This window comes from Urocitellus parryii, chromosome 9 (genome assembly GCF_045843805.1).
Source record: "Urocitellus parryii isolate mUroPar1 chromosome 9, mUroPar1.hap1, whole genome shotgun sequence".
Lineage (NCBI taxonomy): Eukaryota > Metazoa > Chordata > Mammalia > Rodentia > Sciuridae > Urocitellus > Urocitellus parryii.
Window position 1 is genome coordinate 129,614,805 of NC_135539.1, and position 23,068 is coordinate 129,637,872.

At 36.3% G+C, this 23,068-nt stretch overlaps 1 protein-coding gene across 1 annotated transcript in view; it reads right to left on the reverse strand.

Annotated features, from left to right (window-relative positions):
- The window catches only part of Hmcn1 (hemicentin 1), a 392,095-nt gene that overhangs the window by 231,569 nt on the left and 137,458 nt on the right, over positions 1-23,068 (reverse strand). The window contains exons 5-9 of the mRNA XM_026392850.2: positions 15,314-15,485; positions 13,398-13,504; positions 3,368-3,488; positions 2,229-2,492; positions 1,405-1,549 (exon numbers count right to left, since the gene is read on the reverse strand). Coding sequence (XP_026248635.2) covers positions 1,405-1,549; positions 2,229-2,492; positions 3,368-3,488; positions 13,398-13,504; positions 15,314-15,485 — 809 coding nt within the window. The remainder of the gene's footprint in view (positions 1-1,404; positions 1,550-2,228; positions 2,493-3,367; positions 3,489-13,397; positions 13,505-15,313; positions 15,486-23,068) is intronic.

Here is a 23,068-nt window from a genome sequence, read left to right on the forward strand (position 1 = left end):
TTCTTGTGGCTTACCTCCCAAGAATTGTGTAGAATTAATGAATTAATGTTTATAAAGAATCTCAAGTGTCTTTGAAAAATGTTGCTATTTAAACAGGAAGCAGAATTATTTTATTTCATCGCCCAGATATGTAGCTTCACCATTTGATACCCTGGTCAGTTATGTTGCTGTTTATAAAATATTCAGCTAAGTAAACCATCAAGATATACTATGTACAGAGCAGGAGATCAATCTTCAATGGATGGAAAACTTTCTAGTTACAATGAACATTCCTGCTGTACATTTTTGCTTAAAAATGAATCCCAATAAAGAGACTGCAGAAGCTAAGACTATCAAATATGTAACCGTGTATGGAAGTTGCTAATATTGAATTTACATTGTAAAAGGTTGGTAAAAGAATTCCTAGAGTTTTCCCCCAAAATGTAGTTTATTTCATGGTTGAGTTAAAAGGCAAAGCTTTCCAGAAATCATTTCCCTCCACTTTTCAAGGTCTATTTATCATTAGAGTACTTTTATTTGTTTTTAAAAGTCACTCAGTTTCACAAGGAAAAGTTGGTGTCTTCTGAAGCCACTCCTGTCGATTGTTCTATGCAGCAGTCACATGTGCTTCTGGTCCACCATGTCATCCCACCTCCATCACACATCAAACCTCCCTGACATTATCTTCTCCCCTTCTCCTGGCCCACAGGGCTCTAGCTACACTGGGCTCATTGCTTTCTTTCCTACAGGTTTCGTCCACTTGGCCTTTATATGTATGTACCTGCTCTTCCTGGGGCATGCCCTCTCTTCTGTGGTTAATGAATGAGCTTCTTGCTCACATCTTCAGGTCTTTGCTCAAATGCCCCTTACCCTCAGTCTTAAAATTTCAACCTGGCCCAAACCACATGGCTCCCAGCCTCCTGCATATGACCCTTCCTAATTACCCTGTTCTACTTTCTTGTCATAACACCCATCAGATCCCCTTATTGTGACACTTCAAATCAGAATCAGAGACATTTTTACCCCAAAGCCAATAAAGGAAAAGCTTCAGGGCCTCTCTTCATAAGGTCCCCTTCCAAGGTCTGATAAGTGCCATTGTGTTCATCATTCTCTGTTCTTTGTCTTAACATGGAACTTAAATTACATAAAATTCAAATTCTATAAAACCTGAATAAACCCTTGGATGTGCTCTAGCATTGACTGTGTTCTCATATTACCTTTATCATCTGCTTACTGTCTCCCTCCATTACCATAAGCTCCACCAAGGCACACCCAAGTCTGTTTTTTTTTTTTTTTCACTGTGATATTCCAACACCATGAAGCAAGTAAGTGAAAATTGCTAGGGAAAGAGTACCTTAATATGAGAATCTATTTGCATTTACATGTTTAACGCTAATATTGATTAGTGATCGAAACATTACACACTTTAAATACTGGTCTACTCCGAGCGTAATTCCATTTCTGACAAAGCTCAAGGTAAAAGGCAGAAAACTTTCAACAGAGCAGGGAATTTGGCCCGGCTGCAGGTAGTATCCTGGGGTTTTCTTGGGCATTGTAACTTTAGGAGCATCTAGAAAACAAAACAAAAAAAAAAAAGGAAAAGAAAATCACAACAATACTAAGTACTCCCTGCGAAACTATTCACAAACTTCACAAATCATTCCAGTGAATCATCTGCATTCCAATTAATCCAAACCACTCAAAATAACTTTTATTATGTTTATTTGTTCAAAGTTGACTTGTTTCTAGATATTGCCATGGCCACCTTACTAATGGTATCCATGGAATCATGTTACCTGCTGCTTCCACATAATCCCAAATCTGTGATCTCATCTCCTCTTCATAGAAAGAGATAATTAACTAGGAATTAACTAACCAAGTAAAGGCAGAATGGTCACCAGTTGCTCACAGTGCATTTTTTGTGCACAGAGCAAAATGTTTCTGATAATTGAATATAAACATTCAGCCACTGTAGAAACTTTTATCAAGCTTTTTTTTAGAGAGTACTAGAACTTCCCATTTCTGGCTCTTAAATTGATTAATCAAATTTTCAGTTCTGCATTCAGTGAGACTTAACATGAAACACTGAAAGTGTTACTTAGCGGTTAAGAAAAACCAAGTTATTTAAGTATAAATGCCCACCAGTTAAATGCCATCGTAGTAATATGAGATATTCTTTTTTTATTTTCTAATCTATTCTTTACCACATCACCCCCCTTCAGCTGTCTATATCCCAAGGTTGGACTCACCTGGGACAATACTAGAAAAGGAAACACTGGACACTCTCTGGAAGAGATAATTGTCCTTATCATAGCCCGTTACTTTGAGAAAGAAAGCTTCATTTGGTGGTATGAAGTCAGAAATATTCCATATGCCATAAGGTTTTCGATCTGGGTAATATTTCACAGGAATAACCTTCAGGGACCCTCCTGAGATACTCAGAAGTTCCAGATGATCTACTCTAGCTGGACTTGAAATGCCCGAGGTATTCAGCAGCACATAGGTAGGAATCCCTAGAAAAGGAAGACTCTGTCAGCATCTACAAGTTGCACACAACTTAGGCTATTATAGTAAATAAATATTTGCATTAAAATAACTTGTAAGTACCATAAGGAGGAGTATACAGTTTTCCCTACAAAGTGCAGAGCAGCATAGAAACTTTTCTACATAGAAGTTAACCACAGAAACTTAGAAAATACAATGTGGTCATCTTTACAGTATTTTAAACATAGGCAGCAAAAAAATGAATATTTTGTTACATGATGTTTGATTATATAAATATTTTTAAAGATTTATGATTTTATATCCTTATGGAAACTGCAGCAATAAAAATAAATGAACAGTGACTGGAAAAAAATACTGTAAGAATTATGGTATGTTGGAGCTACATAATTATAAATCTTACTGTATGAATTAAAATAGGAGCAAAAATAAGCTTTGGTAATCAGCGATGCTTTCATCTTGGAACACACACTGATACATGGGGTCTTTAATTTTTCAGCTATATTCAGGCATTTCATCTTGACAATGAGATCATTTGTAGATTTTTAGTAAGAAAAAAGTTTCAAGGTCAAGATCAGTAGTTCTCTAAACTTAATAAGTAATTGCTCACTAAAATGCAGACTCCTAGGCTCTGCTTTCTGTGGCTCTAACTCAGGAGTCTGGAGTATGGCCCAGGAATCTTCATTTTTAACAAGCTCTCAGGTGATTCTGATATCACTAATCTTGGGCCTTGAAAAACAGAAACTAAACCAAAAGAGCAATTATGTTTTAAGTAAAGATGCTATGCCTCTTAATTTTGTTAAATACTAAAAAAAAAATTATAAACACACAGACAATTGAGAGATCTTTTCACTTATACCAGTTTAAGTAGTATGCACATACAAACCTTGCACAGGTCTGCTGACTGTTTTCTTGAAGTCCAGGGTGGGCTTTCGAGAAAAGCCAGCTCGGAAATCAATAGTACTGAGCCCAGTGATTCGAACAGAGTGTCTTCCACTGCTAGAGGTCTGAAAATGTTTAATGACAAATCTAGTAAGCCGTTGATCCAGGATGCCGATCACAATAAGTACTAACCCATATGACAAACTGTAGTGTTTAATTAACATTCATGTTTAATAAGTGAGTCTCTGCACTTAGCTGTAAGTCTACTTTGAAATGCAAGTTTTACAGCACACTCTCTAAGAGATCTGCTGTAAAATACAATTCAGTCATATATTGCACGTCTAAGGGTAGAAGATATAAGATTTCAGTCACTAATAAATTTGAAGTAAATCTGTAAAAGCTCCATAAAGGGATGGACCTTCATTTTTGTTCTCTGTTCTTCACATGGTAGATGCTCAGAAAATATTGAAAGGGAAAAAAATGAGTCAATTCCCTCTTACAAATACCATCCAGGTTCAATTCTGGAAAATAGCTCCTTTTTCTTTGCCACTGGAACATTAGCATCAGGACAAGAACAGGAGCTGAGCGTTTTCCAGATTTCACACAATGGCATCCTCAGCGTAGCAGCATTCTAGCAAAGATACTTGGGGTTTGAAATGAAAATGTGAGTTGAACACAATCCTCACCCCACAGAGCTTGTGACTCCTGAGGGAAATGGCTGGAGAGGTCGGAATACGATAATACAGCAAATTCAGTGATGAACATACACAGAAGAAATATAGACTAGCCTGTTATGCTAAACTGTCATAAAGGGGATAAGAGCTGTACTAAATAAGGAATCATAACTATACACTCAAGTGGCTCCTATATACATAAATAATAAACAATTATGGAATAAGCGCAAAGGATAAAATGATACCAGTGTTTATTAGGCACTTCTGCAATGCCTTGGCTCTTAAATACATTGGCTTATTTTATGCTCATTACAACTTCATAAAGAAGACATCATTAGTTTCCTCAGTGTTCAGATAAGAAAATTGAGATGCTACATTGTTAAAACAGTTTCTCCAAGTTTGCAGGTTTGGAAATGGCAGAGAGGAGGTTTTAATCCAAAGGTCAGGTTCCAAACTCTTCACCACATTGTCTACTGTAATAAATCAGCATTAGCTGCTATTTCAGTTTCTCTCAAAGAAGGATCTAAAGCTCTCCTGCAGCTATACCTACACCAAATCACTTGAGTTGTTTGTTAAAAAAAAAAATGCAGACTTCTGTGCTCCAGCCTAGATTTACTAAATCAGAATCACTGTTTCAGTAGAGTCTAAGAATCTGTATTTCAAAAACCATCTCTAACTTAGCAATGGAAGTTTGCCGTTATTTTATTACATTCACTGCCAATGTTTTGTCTCACAATGGAATGACTGTATGATACCAGCATTTAAGTAGAGGTGAGTGTGGGAGGATGGGATACACAAGATAACACCAGGGCCCCAAATGTGGATCCCAATCTCAACTCGGAGAAGACACATAGTCAGGTATCCAGCGATAAGAGAATGCAATACGAACAGCCAGAAGAAACCACATCAACATTAAAGAGGACCGCTGCCAAGGCTTGCAAACTACACAGTGTGGCTCCTTTTACTTAATAATGAGAAGAAAGATGAGGGATATCTGTCCCTGTTGCGACCATATTTCTTCCTTATTGAGCACAATCTACAAAAACTCAAAGGTAAAGAAAAATAACACAACATTATGAAAACATTGTTCAATATTCTTAGCATACGTGTTGCTATATTTTTAGTACAAATAATGTTGCTAGATACTATGATTCATTTTCATAAAGATTACAAAAGATCGCATGTGTCAATATAGGGGTCTCTATCTCATCATTTATTTCATTATTTCTAAAGGACAATGTTCCATGAATTTCACATAATAAATGAAAAAAGAAGTTATAGACCATGACCAAATTTGAAATAACAGACTGTGAATATAGTTGTATAAAACCTTGCAAAGTCAAATTTCACTTCTTCCAATAAAACAGTTTTACTAAAGACACTACAAGTACTGATTTCTTGTAAGTCATTCAAAATGCTATTACAGTAAAGTGATGGAGATTGATTCACCGACATCATAGATCACTGTCAACTGCCCTGCTGCTCAGAAAGCCCCTTAGGATAAAACAGCCATTGAGGTTACCAAGGAGAAATATGACACACTATTTGCCAAATGACTGCCACCAAGTACTCATCATCTGCCAAGTGCTCTGTGCATAAATCAACTGACAAAGGCCGATTTAAACAGTGGTGCTCGATACCTCAGTGAGAAAATTACAGATTATGCAAGTGTTTGAAAGTATGTTATCTTCTGTTGCTAAATCTGACATTAAGATAAAGCAAATTTGATGAATAGGGAGGCCCTTACAATTACCCAAAATTATCACAAAGTAAAATAACTTTGATCCCTAAAATATTACACTAATTAATGAAGTACGTAGAAATAAGAAGGTAAGTTTATTATTCTCTGAGCAATGTTAATATATAAAAGTTAATAAATTAACAAGACATCTTACTTTCATATTTCTTTATTATACTGTAAAGATAATGCCTTATAGAATTTAAAATGGCTTGTGAGTAAAGAAACCTCCAAGTTAGTCCACTTTTATACACAAGTATAGGCAACTCAAGACTAACCAGGATGATGGGAATAAAAAAAAATATTGTTTAAAAATAGAAAAAATTTAAAACAATTTAGATAAAAATGGCTCTAATATAAACTATGCATCTGTCATTCTTAAAACAATTCTCTTAAAAGAATTAAAATAATACGTGGACAATATTTTAGGAATATTAAACATCCCATTAAATTTCTTTGTGAGAAAGTACCAAAAGTTTGCTGCTAAAGCTTTTATTTTAAGAGTATTTCTTATCTGAGCTCCCTTTTAAATATATTAATGAAATGGGACAATAAAGCTTAATGTAAAATGATGGCAAAATGATAGGTGAAGGAGAAAGAAATTAACATTGATAAAATGTACTTGGAGACTAAGCCCTTTACATAAACTACCACTCTAATTTCTTATAAAAGCTCCTCTGAGAGTACCATTAGTATTCTCATTTCACAAATCAAAGAGGTTAAATAATTTGTTAAAAATAGCAGTGGAGCAGGTACTAGATGATATGGAGGTGTTCTGGGGCAAAGAAAATCCAACTAGTTCTGTAACTGAGTTAAGCAGAGGCAACCAAGCTGTATTTCTTCTCCTTCCCTTGTCTTCCAAATTATTTGAGCCTTCCTAATATTATTTTCCGTATATGTGATAAAACTAGAAAGCCAAAATTACTTTTAATATTTTCTACCTGATACTTTTATATCAGGTAGCATCAATCTGTTACATTAAAATTAGAGTATTATTCCAGAAAGCTGGTCAACAGATTATCTTTGAGCAGCACTCTTGTGTTGCAGCCACCCTAACCTCGTTTCTCCGTAGCTCACAAGGAAATTTGGGAGCAGCATGCTGGCTCAGAGTGTAAGAGAAAATTTCCTACATACCAGATCCTGGACAGTGTTTCCATGGGCTAGAAACTCCTAGAGGTGTTTTAAATAGTCAACTTAATCATACAACTTAAAGATGTTTATAGTGGGGTACGTTCCTGCCCTGAGTGAGGAGTCTCATGTTCATGAAGCTGGGGAGGGATCTGAGTCAGGAATTCACAGGCTGCTGTAGCATAAACCAGAGGTGAAGCAAAGTTGGATTTGACAGAGGTGAGTTGATGCTAGACGCCACTGGCATCTTGAAATCATAAATAGATGGTCATCTTGACCTACAAAATAGTCAAAGAAGGAAGAGAACGGGCCAGAGGCTAGTTTTCTGATTGGAGTGAGATGACCAGGAATGAAGACGCACGACAGGCTCAAGCACCATGGAGCAAGCACCATGGAGAGCTCCAGGAGAACCGGGTGGCTCCTCTGAGGTCTTGGCTCAGGTCTCCTGGCCAGCTCTACTGCAGATGGAACTCCCAGGTTTAAGGAGGAGGGCTTATCAATTATCTGCCTATATTCAAAGCCCCTTCAGGGCAGTAACAATGTCCTTCCTCACCTAGAGAATATGATTCAACAGGCACATAATAATTGAGGGTCTTATAAATGATGAAAACAGCCTGGTGTTAATGCTCTTCCTTAGATTCCCCCGAGACTAGCTAATGTCAGAGTCACCAAGAACTCACTAAATTATTCTAGATGCATTATGCTAAGCATGTTCCATCTTATATAACCTTGCTAAATCTGACATCCAGAGATGATTTTATATATAGCACCATAAAAAAACAGTCTCAAAGTAAATGTAATTATACTTACCTTAGTTTAGACAGCAAGTTAAATGGCAATAATTCCAAGCTCAATGTTCTTTCTATAGTCCCTAAGTCTATGCAGAGTGTTTTAGGATAACATAATCTCATGGCAGACTTGAAATCCTAGGCATGAAAGACAATAAAAAATACTCTGCAACTGCGTGACTGTTATTCTATATTCTTCTTTTCCGTACTGGGAATTGAGCCCAGGATCTCATGCACACTAGGCACACACTATCACCGAGATACATTCCCAGCCCTCTTTAAAATTTTGTATTGAGACAGGGTATCACTAAGTTGCTCAGGCTGGACTTGAACTTGTGATCCTCTGTTTCTTAGTCTTTCTAGTAGCTGGGATCACAGATATTTGCCACTGCCCCTGGCTGCTATTCTGCATTTCAGTTAGGAAAGTTCAGTTAGTGGGTTATTGGTAAACTCCTCTCTAAAAATTAGTAGACCTCAATTTTTTAAATGTTCTAATTTGTATGGAGTAAATACTTCCATCATGGCTGATTCTTAGCTCCCAATATGATGCCCCTGGATACAGATGGGAAGAAAAGGGCATTCCAACTCCCCACAAGCTTCTGTGAGACAGCCCTAGCATGCCAGGCTGCAATGAGAGTTCTGGTCCATTGGTGATGTAGCAGGTAAAGTGTGTCACTTCTGGGATGAGCTAGAAGTGACTGAAATCTCTTCTAATTTATTTAGTGTATGCTCTTGTCCTTTTCCCTTTTAAAGGAACTGAAGAAGCTGCATGCTTTGAATTATAATGGAGCCTCCCCATCAATTTGAGTTCTGAGTGACTGTGAAGCAGAACATCCTGTCAACCTTCCATGACATGGAACAATAATGAGGTCTGAACCTTCCTGTGCTAATCCATTGAGAATTCCTCCCTTCGCTAAATAGGAAATCTGCCCTGTTGTAAACTGAATTAGAAATTGGTTGGTAGTTTTTATTTCTCTTTCCTAAAGTGTTGTAATGTTTTCTAAAATAGCAAATGTTCCTGAAGGTAAAAATAAAAACAAGTGCCACCCATTTCATGTATATCTACATTACAATAAAAAATAAATGTATAATTTACCTATATTTGAGAGAATAACTAATTTTACTAATTAATCTGCCAATGTGTTAGAAACTGTTACAACACTTTTAACTAATATCTCATGGAGGTCGACAACATGAAGTAGCTATGATTTTCCTCAGACTTCGGGTGGTCAAGTACTATTTCTAGGCCAAAAAGATATTAAATAATGGATCTTGAACATCAAATAGACATCCAGCCATATTTGAAGCATTTGCTCTCAAGTGATATTATTTTTTAATTAAAAAACTTGATGGTTTCAATCAATTATTTGAAAACTTATTGTGAGTCAGGCACTGTGCCAGTCACAAAGATAGAATAATGCTAGCTAGATTTATATATCATCATTTTACTGGACATAGAAGGAAAATATTATCAAAAAAAGAAATATACCCAAATTTCAGGATAATTTCTATTAAATATATGTATATGCACATTCATATATACACATCCATATGTTCATATATACTCAAGGGTATCTATCGCTAAGTGTGCAAATATATTTTAAAATGGAAGACATATTTAGTTAACAGTCTGACACTGGCAGGTCAAAATAACTGGGACATTTTCTTGGAAAAATCCACTATACAGTATTTAAATAGCACATCTGATATAGTCTACATTATTCTCACCAGGTGAGAATAACTGGAGGACAGTCTTAGAACCTTTCTGTGTGGTCCTTTGTAAACTGGAGGCTGATTTAATAATGATTCCTAGACAAGCTCTGCCAATTGAGTCCGATTTCTAAAATATTCTCACCCTGCCAAAAATTCATTAGTATGCTCTGACAACCAACATAAACATCTAAACCAAAATATTTCTACTAGTCTCAGAATCTCAATATAATCACAAGGTTGGTACACTCCTTTTCTATCTGGGAGATTATCTAAGCACAATTTGTCCAAATTTACTTAATGGAAACATACCCCAGGGGATGTGTTAAACTACATGATCACACTGATAATCCCAGATGAATAGAAACATTTCATATTATCTAAACCCATTATTTAATATCTTTGCAGGGAGTTTCCCTTAAGGAGCAGAGGACAAAATTGGGCTCAAGGGTTTCTGTGGCTATATTTGAACACTCTATATATAGATAGAGCTGCCTGAATGGAAAATTCATATTGCTTCTCAGAAATAAGATCCAGGACTTGCAGCTTCTCTACAAATGGAAACCTAGTGGCATAAACAACTTCTCTTCTGTTTTTAATAAAACTTTATATTCTGTTCAGTTACTCTTTTACAGCATGCTTTACCTACATCAAAGGCAAGTGAGAACATTTGAGTTATTTATATGATTATAGAAATGAGTGGACTCATCGTGTCTGTTTAGTAAAAGTGCCCTCATGTGTCAAGGACTTGCTATGAAGGCCACAAATGAAAAGCAATGGCCACTTGTAGCATCTTAAATCACAGACCACATCCAGGTGCTCTATGCCAGTACCTAAGCTGTGGGCTAATGAGGCCACTCTCCTGCCTGCTTCCCTAGACACCCTCAGGACCCACGGGCTGATGTTTTATTCACAATGTTTTTCTCAGACACTGTAATTTACTAGTGGCAGAAAATACTCTATTGTCAACGATGGAGAGAAAATCTGTACAGAAATAAAAATAAAACATGGGATCAATTAATTCAAAAGGGACACACCAGAAAAATTGCACTGAATGCTACAGGAGAAAAGAGTATTTTAGAGGGAAAAAAAATCTGAAAAGACTCAGTAAAAGTGTTGCCATCTGATCCGAACCTTGGGAGTCAGTTACAAGTCAGACTGAAAGGAAGGGCATTCTAGGGATAAGGAATAGATTGGGGCGGGGGCAGGAAACATGGGGAAGAAAAAGTAGAGAATGGGGGCTAGGACATAACTGTATTTGGCTGGTGTATAAAGTCAAGTGATGGAAGAAGACCAGAAAGACTGGCTGAAGCTCAGCGGAGTGGCATTTCAGTATCCTGCAAACATTAAATAATATATAGACTGCTCTCTGTACTTGGGATATAAACTGTTATTTGAAACATTCAAAAAGTCATTAATAATTCTTCTGACAGAGCAGACATTTCCCAGATAGCAGGGTGCACGGGAGATAGCTCCAAGGATACATTATCTAATCTCACACATTTCTCTTCTCGAGAAAGAGCGAAGGTAAAACATTTATCATTCATTAGTCATCCCAAAGGGAGGTCCCATGTCAGCAGCAATATTTATGTCAGTACATTCAGCTCACTTTTCTTTGCATCATCCTGATACATTCTTCGGGTCTTTCACATGACAGCAATGTAAGTTTATTTTTAAGTTGCAACATATCCTTTGGTTGGTTGTTGGCAACTATACACTAGAAATAGTGAAAACAAGAAGTGGAGGTTCTTTGGTGGGGACTATATATAAATGTAAGATGAGATGATAATAGATATTGTGTCTTTTTATTATTCTCTTAATTATAGGAGACTGAGCTTAGAAACTTGTTTGAACAGTTTTCATCACTTCACCATCTTATCATCCCTCTCCTCCTCACTCACAGGCTAATCCCAGTACCTCTACACTCTAATTATCAATTAAATGTGCTTACTGCCCATTAATTCAGTCACATGGAACACAGCCAAAGGCAGACACTCAGGAAGTATTTATTAAATGGATGGCCGAATGAATGGGCGTTTTAGGCACAAGGTTAGAGCCATACAACACCCCTGTTCCAGGCACGGATTTTACTAGAGGAAACACTGCTGGTAGCAATCCACATCACCAGAATACAGGTTCAAATATCTCACAACAAATTACCAGTAACGTGGAAGAATGGCATCACTTGCATGTATTTCACAGTCAGTAATGGATAACTTCATGTTGCTATTCAGAGAGCAGGAACAGACTAACTCAGTGAACTGCTAGCTCAGGACAGGACTGGCTTAGGTCATGCTGAAAGAATTTGGGGGATAAAGAGACTCAACACTTATATTCCTTCCTACTGTGGTCACAGAAAATCAGACTCAACACTAGTCATATTTCAGGCAATTAGATCCAAATAATTGCAACATCAAATTTAGCCCTATTTATTTAAAATATTACAGCAACATAACTCTTCACCATTGCCAATCACATACCTCCAATAAACACTGGGCACCTACTACGCAAGGAACTGGGTGATTCAAACAGGCATATAGGACCTTTTCTGGTCCATTCATTAAGAAATTTCAAGATTTGCTTTCACATTGACTTTCATATATCTTCTTATTCTATATAATCCACCTTCAATAACCCATACTCCATTTTCCCTACAGGGTTTGATTTCTGATAGTAAGTAAATTACCTCCTAGGCCTTGAATGGTATTCCTATGTACACGGTCCTTCTTTAAACTGGGGAAATCAATGTAGATATTCTCTTCAAAGACCAAAAACTGACTGGCATGCCAAATCAGCTCCCTGAATTTCTAAGACTTATCACAGTCACACACTTTTGCAGCAGTTCTATCATCTGAATCACAGTCCCAGAAATCCCGTTTCTTGTGTAGGAAAGCTGAGCCAATGAAGGAGGAAATCATGCTCAGGTATCTTCCTTCAGGTTCTCCCAGAAGGATTCTAGAGCAAGTTGTTGACTTGGGACATGCAAAGCCTGCTGATAGGAAGAAGGGGAAAAGCAGAGGCCAGTCAAGGGTGTGCTTTTACGGCTGCTCTCAGGATGAACACCTGGACCTCATTCCTTCTGGGGGTGAAGGCTGCTCCTGAGAAGTGTTAATTCCTCAGCAGAACAGCCTTCTGTTCTGGGGAGGAAGGAAAAAAAAGCCTCCCAGATACAGAAATGAAAATGCTGGAGTTGGAAGGAGGCCAGGGCACATTAGGCAGTCTGAGAAATACAGCAAGTCCCTCAGCATCGACCACTGTGGGTCACCCAGGAACCTGCAGCCAAGTTAGATTTCTGATTTACTGAAGCCTAAATTTCAAGTGCATGTTCTTTCCATCTTTCCTCTATGTGCCAAAATTGGGTGCTTTACTAAAATGGTGATAAAACTCTTAAGATGAAATTCCAGTTTTCAATTATCATTGCTGTGTTAAAGAAAACAACGCATGTAGATTCAACCAACCAAACAAGGGTTCTTTGAGAGCTTGAGAGCTTGCACTGTAACAGAAGCTACATGGAGTATTTAACCGTCTCCTCTTACCTTAATTTTCAGACCAAATTTAAGAAGTCAAGGACTGCCACCCTTAAAGACAAAGGAGGAAAGCAAGGCACAGAGTTCTGTTCTTGAACAGTACAGTTGTTAAGATTGAGATTCACACCCAGGTACCTCCGCACCAGAGCCAATTACTCTATTGGCTCTATGTCTGATGATTTTGGAGCAAGGGATGACAATAAAAATCAACCCACAGGCTTGACAATAGGAAAACGATTCAAAAATGTTAAGCATTATCCTGAAGCATCAATGATGTTCACGGTCATCAACACGTAACATTACCAAATTCATGATCAAGACACTCTGAGGCATGCACTGGGTGGACTGGTTTTTATTAGCAGCACGCTCCATGATGGCAAGATTAGACATAAGTAAACTGTTGTACATACTTTCTACAACAGGCCAACATAAAGTAAAATAATAAACAGCCTTTGTGAAGTAACAGTACCTTCACTGTCCACATCCCAGCCTCTGGCTCCTTCACATTCACCACTTTGGCAGAGTTATGGATATTTAATAGCTCATTCAGGCCAAATCCCTTTTTGATCAGCTTCCCTGAAAAACAAACAGAAAGGTAACAAGCATAATCTTTCTCCCAGTTAAGAATATTAGCTAATTTAACATTACATAAACTAAGAGTATGATCCGATTTCAAATAACGCAAAGACAGTTTTTTAACTAATGTGTTGCAAACTAACCCAAAGGGCTTTTCTTTTCTACGTTGGGGCAGGCATTCGTGCTCACAGCTTAAAATATTATTTTATTTTTGTCTAAAATATACTTGGATACTGGGACTGAAGTAATAGGTTCCCATCTGTAATGTTAATTTGATGGCAAAGTAAGAATAACAACTGACAAAAGTGATCACTTCCAAAGCCAGCCTAGATAAACAACAATTAGCAAGTTATGTGCAGTCACTGGAGACATTGAGATTAAGTACATGGCAAACTCAGCGAACCAGAATAAATGTCTTTTCAGAGATCAACCAAGGTATTGGTGACATGAGAGCTCTGGGCATATCTTTGCACTATGTTCAAAACTTCAACTAGTTTTCCTTGAAGCACGGGAGAAGGCTTTATGTGTCATAAAAATAATTAAAAGAAGCAGTATCATAAGCAGTGGAATGAGACCATCCTGCCAACCTGAGATTTAGCTAAAAGTATCTAATAGTTGGAACTTAAGGAAGAAAAAAAAAAAAAGCAAATATGGAAACAAGCCGTAGTTTAGCTTTTCCCTCCCCGCCTTCCTACCAACTACTTTTAAAATACATAAACAAATAGATTGCAAACACCCTATGTTTGAATTGAAAGTTTTGCAATCATTGTATGCCTAATGACTTTTAAAAGTAGTTGAAACAAAATGCAATGGTTTCAGGTACTTTTAAGTATCCATGTCATGAAAAACACATGTCGTTCCTGGGCAGTATGGTTACCATTACAGTGGAATGTGACCCCAAGAGACAAACCCACTAATAAGGCCAAACCTATAGAAGTTTTGAAAAAGAGGTTTTGCTTGTTTTATAAATTTCAGTGCTTGCTGATGTGGATGTGGCCTCTAAGGACAATTTCATACGTTGTTTTCTTTTAGGAAATTATTTTCTTCTCAGATTCAAACAAAGAAAGCTAGTTAGCTCTTTTCCTTTCAGTTAATATTCATAAAGAGAAAAAATATGCAACATATAACAAAGGCACTGTGTAAATACAACTATTCTGCAGATATCAATAGGTAACAAAAATATTTCTAAATGCAAATGTTAAAAATTTAGATTTTTTTATTATTAGATTATTTTTCAATGTCAGAAATAATTTATCCACTAGCAAAGGATTCAGGAAAATCATGTAATTTTAAAATATAATTGAGGAAGCAGTACATTATAACATTCCTCATTGAGAACATAATTTTGATTTTATAGAAGATAGTTGTTAATATCAAATGTCACCACAAAAATGATAGTGAAAAATCAGATAATTGTTTTAGAAATGTTTTAGTGCGATTCATTTTAAAATTACAAAAAATGTTCAATTTTACAGAATAAGTTTCTGTGAAACATGTTACGTATAGACTAAAAAAATATATCAGGTTCAATTTAAATGTTTCTTTTTAATAATTTAACTACGATCAATTTACTGAATTTTATCTGTTTAAACATGGGAAGTTTTAGTTCTTTGAATCTCATGTTAATTCAACCATGCTTAAGACCAAAAAAATGTTTTGGTTTTTAAAAGCATTTTCTATAGTCACTTCTGAATTTATTGAATATATTCCTGAAGCTGGCTTTAGCGTGACATGAATAACTGTGCAAAAGTATTTTACCCCAGCCCCATGAGTTTTGTACTTTATTACATCGTGTTGGATTTATCTTACCTAAAGGATTGCGAATCTCAATCATGGGAGAAGGACCACTCAGAGACACAGTGACCTCTTTGAGGCTGGGATCAAAGGGAATTTTCCAAGTATTTACAGACTGTTCCAAATGATCTGTGGATAAGAGGTGCACTTTGGAGGCCTGCACTGCTTCTTCTACCCATTTCAACACCTATAAGAGAAAAAAGCATGAGTGATTTCAGAAAGCATTTATAGCCCAGACCACCACTATTTCAGGTGCTGTAGTAAGTCACATGACCCAGGCAGGCACTTCAGGTACTAATGTTTTATTTTAGTCACAGTGAAGATAGAACTTGTTCTACCTCTGGTTACTATAGATTCAGAATGAAAAGCTGGTTTAGCCCATGTTCAAATATGAAGTCTTTCCTCCAAACACCAGCAAAGTGTAAAATGCAGAGATACTGCAATTCTTACTATCCCAAGAGAAATGAATCCACGAAAAGCATAGTAGTGCTGATATTGTGAGGTTCGTTTTTTTTCTCCATTCTTTTTTTCTGAATCATTTCTTTCTAGATGCAATTTCAAAAGATACCCTCTTGGTAAGTTACCAGATCCAATTTTGGTATATTAATCATCACATTACAACATATTGTAATGACATAGTGTTTTAAAATATTGTAGTATCTATTGAAAAATAGTTGCAATATCGAGAAAATCACTTCTCTGATAAAATGAATAAGTACCAAGAATAACAGGGCAAGTAACTATTTAAATAAAATAAAAAAATGTTTTAGATTACAACCAATTTATTTATTTATTGAAAAGTAGTCTTTAATATTAAGAAACTGAGCTTAAAACAGCTGTGGACAAGGAAAATTTTCACTTCTCAGAGTGTTTTGCAAATTCAAAAAAAATTCCATTAGTTAATTGGTGCATGCTGGATTAGTACTGATATACCGATCTTACAACAATTCACTGTAAATCATGGTAATCTTTAGTCTAACTCATTCATGTTTCATATGTCCTTTAAGATTTTATGTCATTGTAAATAACTTGTAGTTAGACATAAGACTAAATAAGCTAAATATAAGCTATAATCAAGCTATTAAAAATAAATAAAAATGTCTAATTTCAGTAGGAGTAGTTACAAATTAAGTATCAAATACTTTATTTTCTATAAAAAGATCCTTTTCCTATTTTTTTCCTCCTACCTCAAGGGCAAAGGAAAGCAGCTAAGACATATTGTCATATAATAACAATATGAGGCAATTATGTTCATCATGAAACAAATGTTCACTGTGTGAAGTTCTCTTCCAGGTACTAGATATTACTGAGTATATTTTAGCTGCTCTTCTTCTCTGTACTAGTATTTACTAAATGTTTTTACTGTTATTATATGTTATTTATTTTCATACATGTTCCTGCCTTTATCAAGCATCAAAAATCACTTTATTTCTTCAAGTATCTAAAACTACTAATGTCAGTGAAGTTGGACATGATGATAATAATGATGTTTTTCCTAAATAAGAGAATGCAATATGAATTCTTAAGTCAAAGAATGCATGTTCAAATAATCTATGTAAAATGGCATCACAATGCTCCCACACAGTGGATATTGAACTACTAGTTGTGTCTCTCCCCAAATAAATTCCTTTCTCTCCTCTAGTGATGTGTACCAGCAATGGCTTCATAGGCAAAAAAAAAAAAAAAAAAAAAAAAAAAATCTAGCAATGAAAGATAGAAAACATTTCTGCAAATGAGTAAAAAAGCAATTTCACACTAGGTAGCAGAGAGGATCCAAGTAAGCACACAGAGACAGAAGGACTACAAATAGGCTGTAAATATGGTGACTCCATCCGGCTGCAGTGACATGCTCAGGTAAAAGGAAAAAGTAAGATGAGGCTGGGCAATTGGAAGGCACCAGACTATGGATGGCCTCAACATCAGGGTATCACATTATAGTTTTTCATGAAGATACCAAGGAAAATTACTGAAGAGTTTTGGGCAGAGGAGTGAGACAGTGATGTATCACAAAGAAAAACCTGCAGTATTACCATAAATGGGTTGAACAGAAAACCAGTATCAACTACACATAATGACCCTGTAAGTCAAATGATATATTTCTTCAACATTTCTCCTTATAAAGCACCTGGATTTTACATATGAAATAAAGCATGTATCACTGTCTAAAGCAGCAGATGCCATTATTTGAAAATGAGTTTTTAGTGAGGTCTGGTGCTTGAAAAGAGGGTATGAATCATTCCACTCATTGAATCTGTTCATATGGTAACAGAAACAGGATTGGCCATAACCAGTATTTGACCACATATAGAACACATACCTTATTAATCAGAGTATTGATATTTTTATGTCAACATAGAACATGGCTGAAAGGGTCTACCCAACTCAAGAAAATTCAAAGGACTGACTCAGGGTCTAGGAAAGCAATTGACAAATTTAACTGATAAAAAAATTACCTGGAGTATAATAGCTGATTCATAGACTGAAAGGAGTAAATGACAGAGATATTGGACAAATGGACAGAACATTTATCTTAAGGGCAAGACATATAACATGGTCGTAAATGATTCTCAATTGAAGAAGTGGAAAATGGATTACATAACAAGTCACACCAAGAACTACATGGCATCTCAAGTTTAATAATGAAATGCAATATCTTCAAGTAGAAATGGAAGCGAGGTCAGTTTTTATATACATCCTCCTGTAAATTGACAACATATCTATGAGTGGTTCCTCAAATATATCTTTCCTTCAAATACAATGTAGAGAAGTTTCAGTTACTGGGAGTCCATCTGCTGTCTGTTAGCCACACATGAAAACATCCAAGCCTGTAGCACCGTCAGAAAAATGGAAGCCTTCCTAATTTAGTTGGGTATTCATAAGGCAAGTATGTTCAAATGCTACAGAACATAAAGCAAGCATTGGTTAACTTTTAATACTGCTTCCAATTCATCACCATTTATGAGGCTTTCACAAAGAGATTATCATGCATCATAATATTACTTGTTGAGAAAGACATAATGCAGGCTTCTGTCAGGAGTCTCAAATCACTTTTTTATCTACTCAGAAGAAAAAAATCAAATCAAAAACAGATGCAACTCATTTATTAGAAAACACAGATTCTACTAACAAATGAGTAAAAGAACAGGCTATTCTGCAAGCTATAGAATACATCATAAGGGAGGGTTCAGGTTCTCTGATCAAGGAAAAATCTCTAACTCTCTAACTCTGGGAAATGGTCTCATGAGATTGCAAATGGATCTTCTCTTATAAAAAGACAAAAGGAATAAAACCAGACTAATCTGAAGTCTTTGGATTGTGCATTTTTATCAACACAAAAAAAATTTTTCAATCCACTAGGGAACTGCTTATAGTACACTGAAAGTTTTTATGTAGAAATGTCTCTCAAGTGATTTGTAGCAGTTTATGTGTACAAAGAGCCTTTGAGACCATCTAATCCAGCTCCTTAATTTGATAGATGATGAAACTGATATCTGAAGTAGATTCCTGTATATTTTAAAAGCCTGACCAGACTGGTTCTGGCTCAATAGTTACATTACTTATATAAGCTCCTTGTATTACTATGGATGATCTTACAGTTTAACGATTTCTAGACCTATGTAATAATCAATACTTAAAAATAAGTTCATAAATCCAATCAACTCTGTAATGAGATGCAACTAGGTTTGAAAGCACAAAACTGGAATACATTATTCTGCAAGAGGAGACAGAGTGGTGTTACATAGGAAGGAAGTGCAGTGAATTTTTATATACATCTTCAAGAATAGAACCAGAAAAACAGTTTTTGCTTGAAGGGTCTTAATATAATGAGTTATATCCACATGAATTTCCCCATGACATTTTTTTTGTAACAAAGGGTAAGGTGGGTGATATAATTTGCAATTATGTGTTTATTTGTGGTGTTGTTATTATTGTTCTTGTTTATTATCTTCCTTACTGAACTGTGGATTCTATGAAGGTGGAGACCATGGCTGATTTATTCACAATGTATGGGACATGGCAGATGCCTAATTACGGTTCTATGTTTGTGACAAAGTCCTTGCTCAGCACTGAATTTTCAGCATTGAAATGGAACAGGATTCAAACTCACATGTGTGCTCTTAAATATGAGCACCAGGCTGAATTTAATTTTCATTTCTTTATTTGGTTTGTTAGCCTGGTATTTAAAAATGCCGAGGTGAAATCTCTGGAATTAAGCCAGTTTTATTTTAATGCAAAATTTACATGCTTCTCATGTTATTCTTACAGAATTTTTTCCAGCACAGTGATGGTGGAACATTGGTTAGGTATAAATGGTCCCATCTAAATAGAGGAGACTACCCTAGGAAAATGTGGTGTAATAGCCTAATACCAGTAGGAGCTTTACAGTGCTTACATGGGAGTTAAAGAGAAATAGCTAATCTAATCATGATGTTTTGCATGCCATATGTTTTTATCACTATTTTGGCAATAAATTCAAGAATTGAACAATGTAAAAACATTAAAGCCTTTAAATCTACATTGCTTTTGATGTGAAAAAGACCTGCTATGTTTTCCAGATGATCTTTTTGTGGTAAAGCCTATATGATAGATAGCACTGGCAGGCTTTCCTCACTTCTGACCTGGCTGAGATACACCTTTGGATACTCAGGACAGACTGAGTTCAAGTTCATTTCTACCCCTCAGTATAGCCCAGAGCCCATAATACAGGACTTGCTTAGAAGTCACTAAGCATCAATTGAGGGTCCAAGTAGAAGCATGAAGGAGGCACTCAGATACATGGATATGGAGTTCAGGTGAGAGGATGAAGTCAGATACAATGGAATTTATGGAATTTAGGGGAAACGGGGAGAGGGGATCATCCTGTGCAAATAAACTTAGGTATTAATACATAATGGCTCAGAATAGAGCCTTGGAGCAAGTCTCCCCTTGTTCTGACTCCAGGGAGCTGTCAAATGATGACCTGCAGGCCCTTTACATAAGCATGCAGACAGCCAACACACTACTTGTGTCAACACAGGTGTTCTAGACTTGTGGCAGACAGGTTTCTCACTATAGATGAATGAGTTGGTGTTCTGATTTTACACAACACTGCTGTGTTTGGTTAATTTCGGTATATTCCTAAAAATAGATCGATTTACTATGCTGACAAATCCAATGTTATCATTTGCAGATCTTAGCAAATTCATTAAAGAAATGTTACCAACTGAGCTCTCTTGAGAGGGTCTTCTCCAAATGACATCCATTTGTCTTACTCTTTGAATACTGGAGGAGTTTTGTTTTTGTTTTTGTTTTTTGGAAAATTCTACAGTGAGCCTTGCCAACAGCATCAAGTGCTCATGAACTAAACAAGTGTGGTTAATCATTCATTCTACAGCTTATAAAGGTTCATGGTGAAGCTATGCAAAAGCAAAATAAGAAATAAATTATGGGTCCCAAGTACTTCTGGATAATAAGGCTTTTCTGTTAGAACTAAAATTTTACCTAGTTCATATACAGAATATGGGTTTAAGGGAGTTAGGAAACAAGGTATTAAAAAAATTGTGGTGACGGTTATAAACTCTGTGATCATACTAAGAACTGGAGGGCATACTTTAAAGGGGTGAGTTTTATGACATGAATTATACCTTAATAAAGGTTTTGTGAAAAAAAAAAAGAAAATTGGGGCTCACTGGAGACTCTAGACATGACTGATGAAAGGAGTGATCCTCGACTTCAACTCAGCGAGCACCTAAAACACGTACAAAACTACCACACCTTCTACATGATGAAAGTTTCTGATGCACAACAGCTGAAAAAATAAAATCAGACTTCAGACATTTTTTAAAGGGTGAAATCATTCCTATTAGCTATTTTAAAGTGTCAAAGTATATTTCATTAATTTATCTTCAGCAAATTCTTGTGTGTCACAACTTCAGTGTGCTACAAAGAGGAAATTTAGCTTGCCAGAAAATATGCCTTATTTAAAATAATGAAGGTACAAAAGAGGGATTATTTTTTAATCACTCAATCATTCCTGTCTCACATTAAATTCTGCTTCATTGGCTTGACTTTGTTTCAATGTTGTTTTATTCTTTCTTTTTCTTCTTTTTCTAACAAATATCTACCTGTGTTAGAGTAGATAGATTTCAGGGAGTTCCATTGTCCCATTCAATTCTTCCTAGATTAAAAGGAATTTGTAAAAATACGTAACATTCTCACACACACACACAGTCAGGCATGTGTTACATACATATAGATTTGTTAGCTCTCTATACTGTGACCAAAATGCCTGACAAACAACTTGGAGGAAGAAACTTTTATTTCAACCCACGGTTTCAGAGGTTTCAGTCAATGGTTGGCTGATTCCATTGCTTTGGGCCTCAGCTGAGGCAGAAGATCTGGTGGAAGCTGTGGTGGAGGAAAGCTGCTCTGCTCATGACAGCCAGGAACCAGAAAGAGATGGAGAGAGGAAGGGGCCAGGACAAGATACAGCCCAGTCCCCCAAAGCAACCTACTTCCTCCAACTGTACCCCACCTGTCTACACTTCTCGCTTTCTCCCTGTTGCCCATTCAAACTATTAATCCATCAAATGGATTAATCCACTGATGAGGTTAGAGACCTCATGATTTAAACACTTTCCAAAAGCCCCACTCTGGACACCACTGCATGGGAGACCAAGTCTTCAACATGTGCTTTGGGGGGGAGGGGACATTCCAGATTTAAGCCATGACAATACGTATGTATCTACATGTATAAACCAGTTAGGATCTCACTCCTGGCTACCCTAAAAGCAGAAATATATCCAAACTATACTCTGGCTCTATATCAGTAACCAAATCAAGTCCTAGTTAGGGAGGTACCTGAGTATTACTGAAGTTACTAGGTCCTTACCCTGGCTCGCTCTCTATTCATACCTTTTTTACCTGTCTTTCCATACCCATATGGACACATTTAATATGGCATGTAGGTACATGAACTACCATATAATTGAAATCACTAGTCTGATAACTGGGGCCCCTCACTCGTAGGATCTCCCCTCTTAGGGCACTTCAAACACTTCCCTTGAAGACTTCACTGTGCCCGTGCCTCCATGTTGATCTACATTCACTCTGATTGACATCTTCAGTCAAGTCACAGGCAACTCTCACTGAACCCTGGGCCCTTCAGTGTCTAACAGGAGGCTTTTGTATCTCTCTGCTCTGATTATCTGTGGACTTTGAAGTTTCTAAAAATCTCATCATAATCTCCAAATATCCAAATTGAGATGCTGCCTAAAAACTGATAACATCTTCAAAACCAAGAGATTTTCTGTGTTCAGATGGCACCCAGAACTTCAAGAAAATTTGCTATGTAAAGGACTTAGAGGATTTTAAACGTCCAGTCATTTCAGTAGTTCCATGAGGAAAAAGTGACAATAACAATGTGTGCTTCAGGGAGTGAAGAAGAGGAACCATCAAAGTGGACTAAAATTATTGGCAAATACTTTATAGAGGTGGTAAAAATACAACGGTATACAACTTTTAAACTCTGGCACTGTACACACACATACACACACTAAAAGAAACTCACTAAGTTTTCCCAGATCTAAAATTAAAAAGACCCTTCAATTTATATAACAACTTGGATTTTTTTGGTAATAATAATAATAATATAGGTGAATATTCAGCAGTTGCCAAACATACTTAATAAATTACAGCAAAAACTTTATTAGCTCCCACAACTAAATTAATCATTTCAAAGAGCACCATTGGAAATGAACCTCCATAACCTTCATGGGAAAAGGGAAAAGT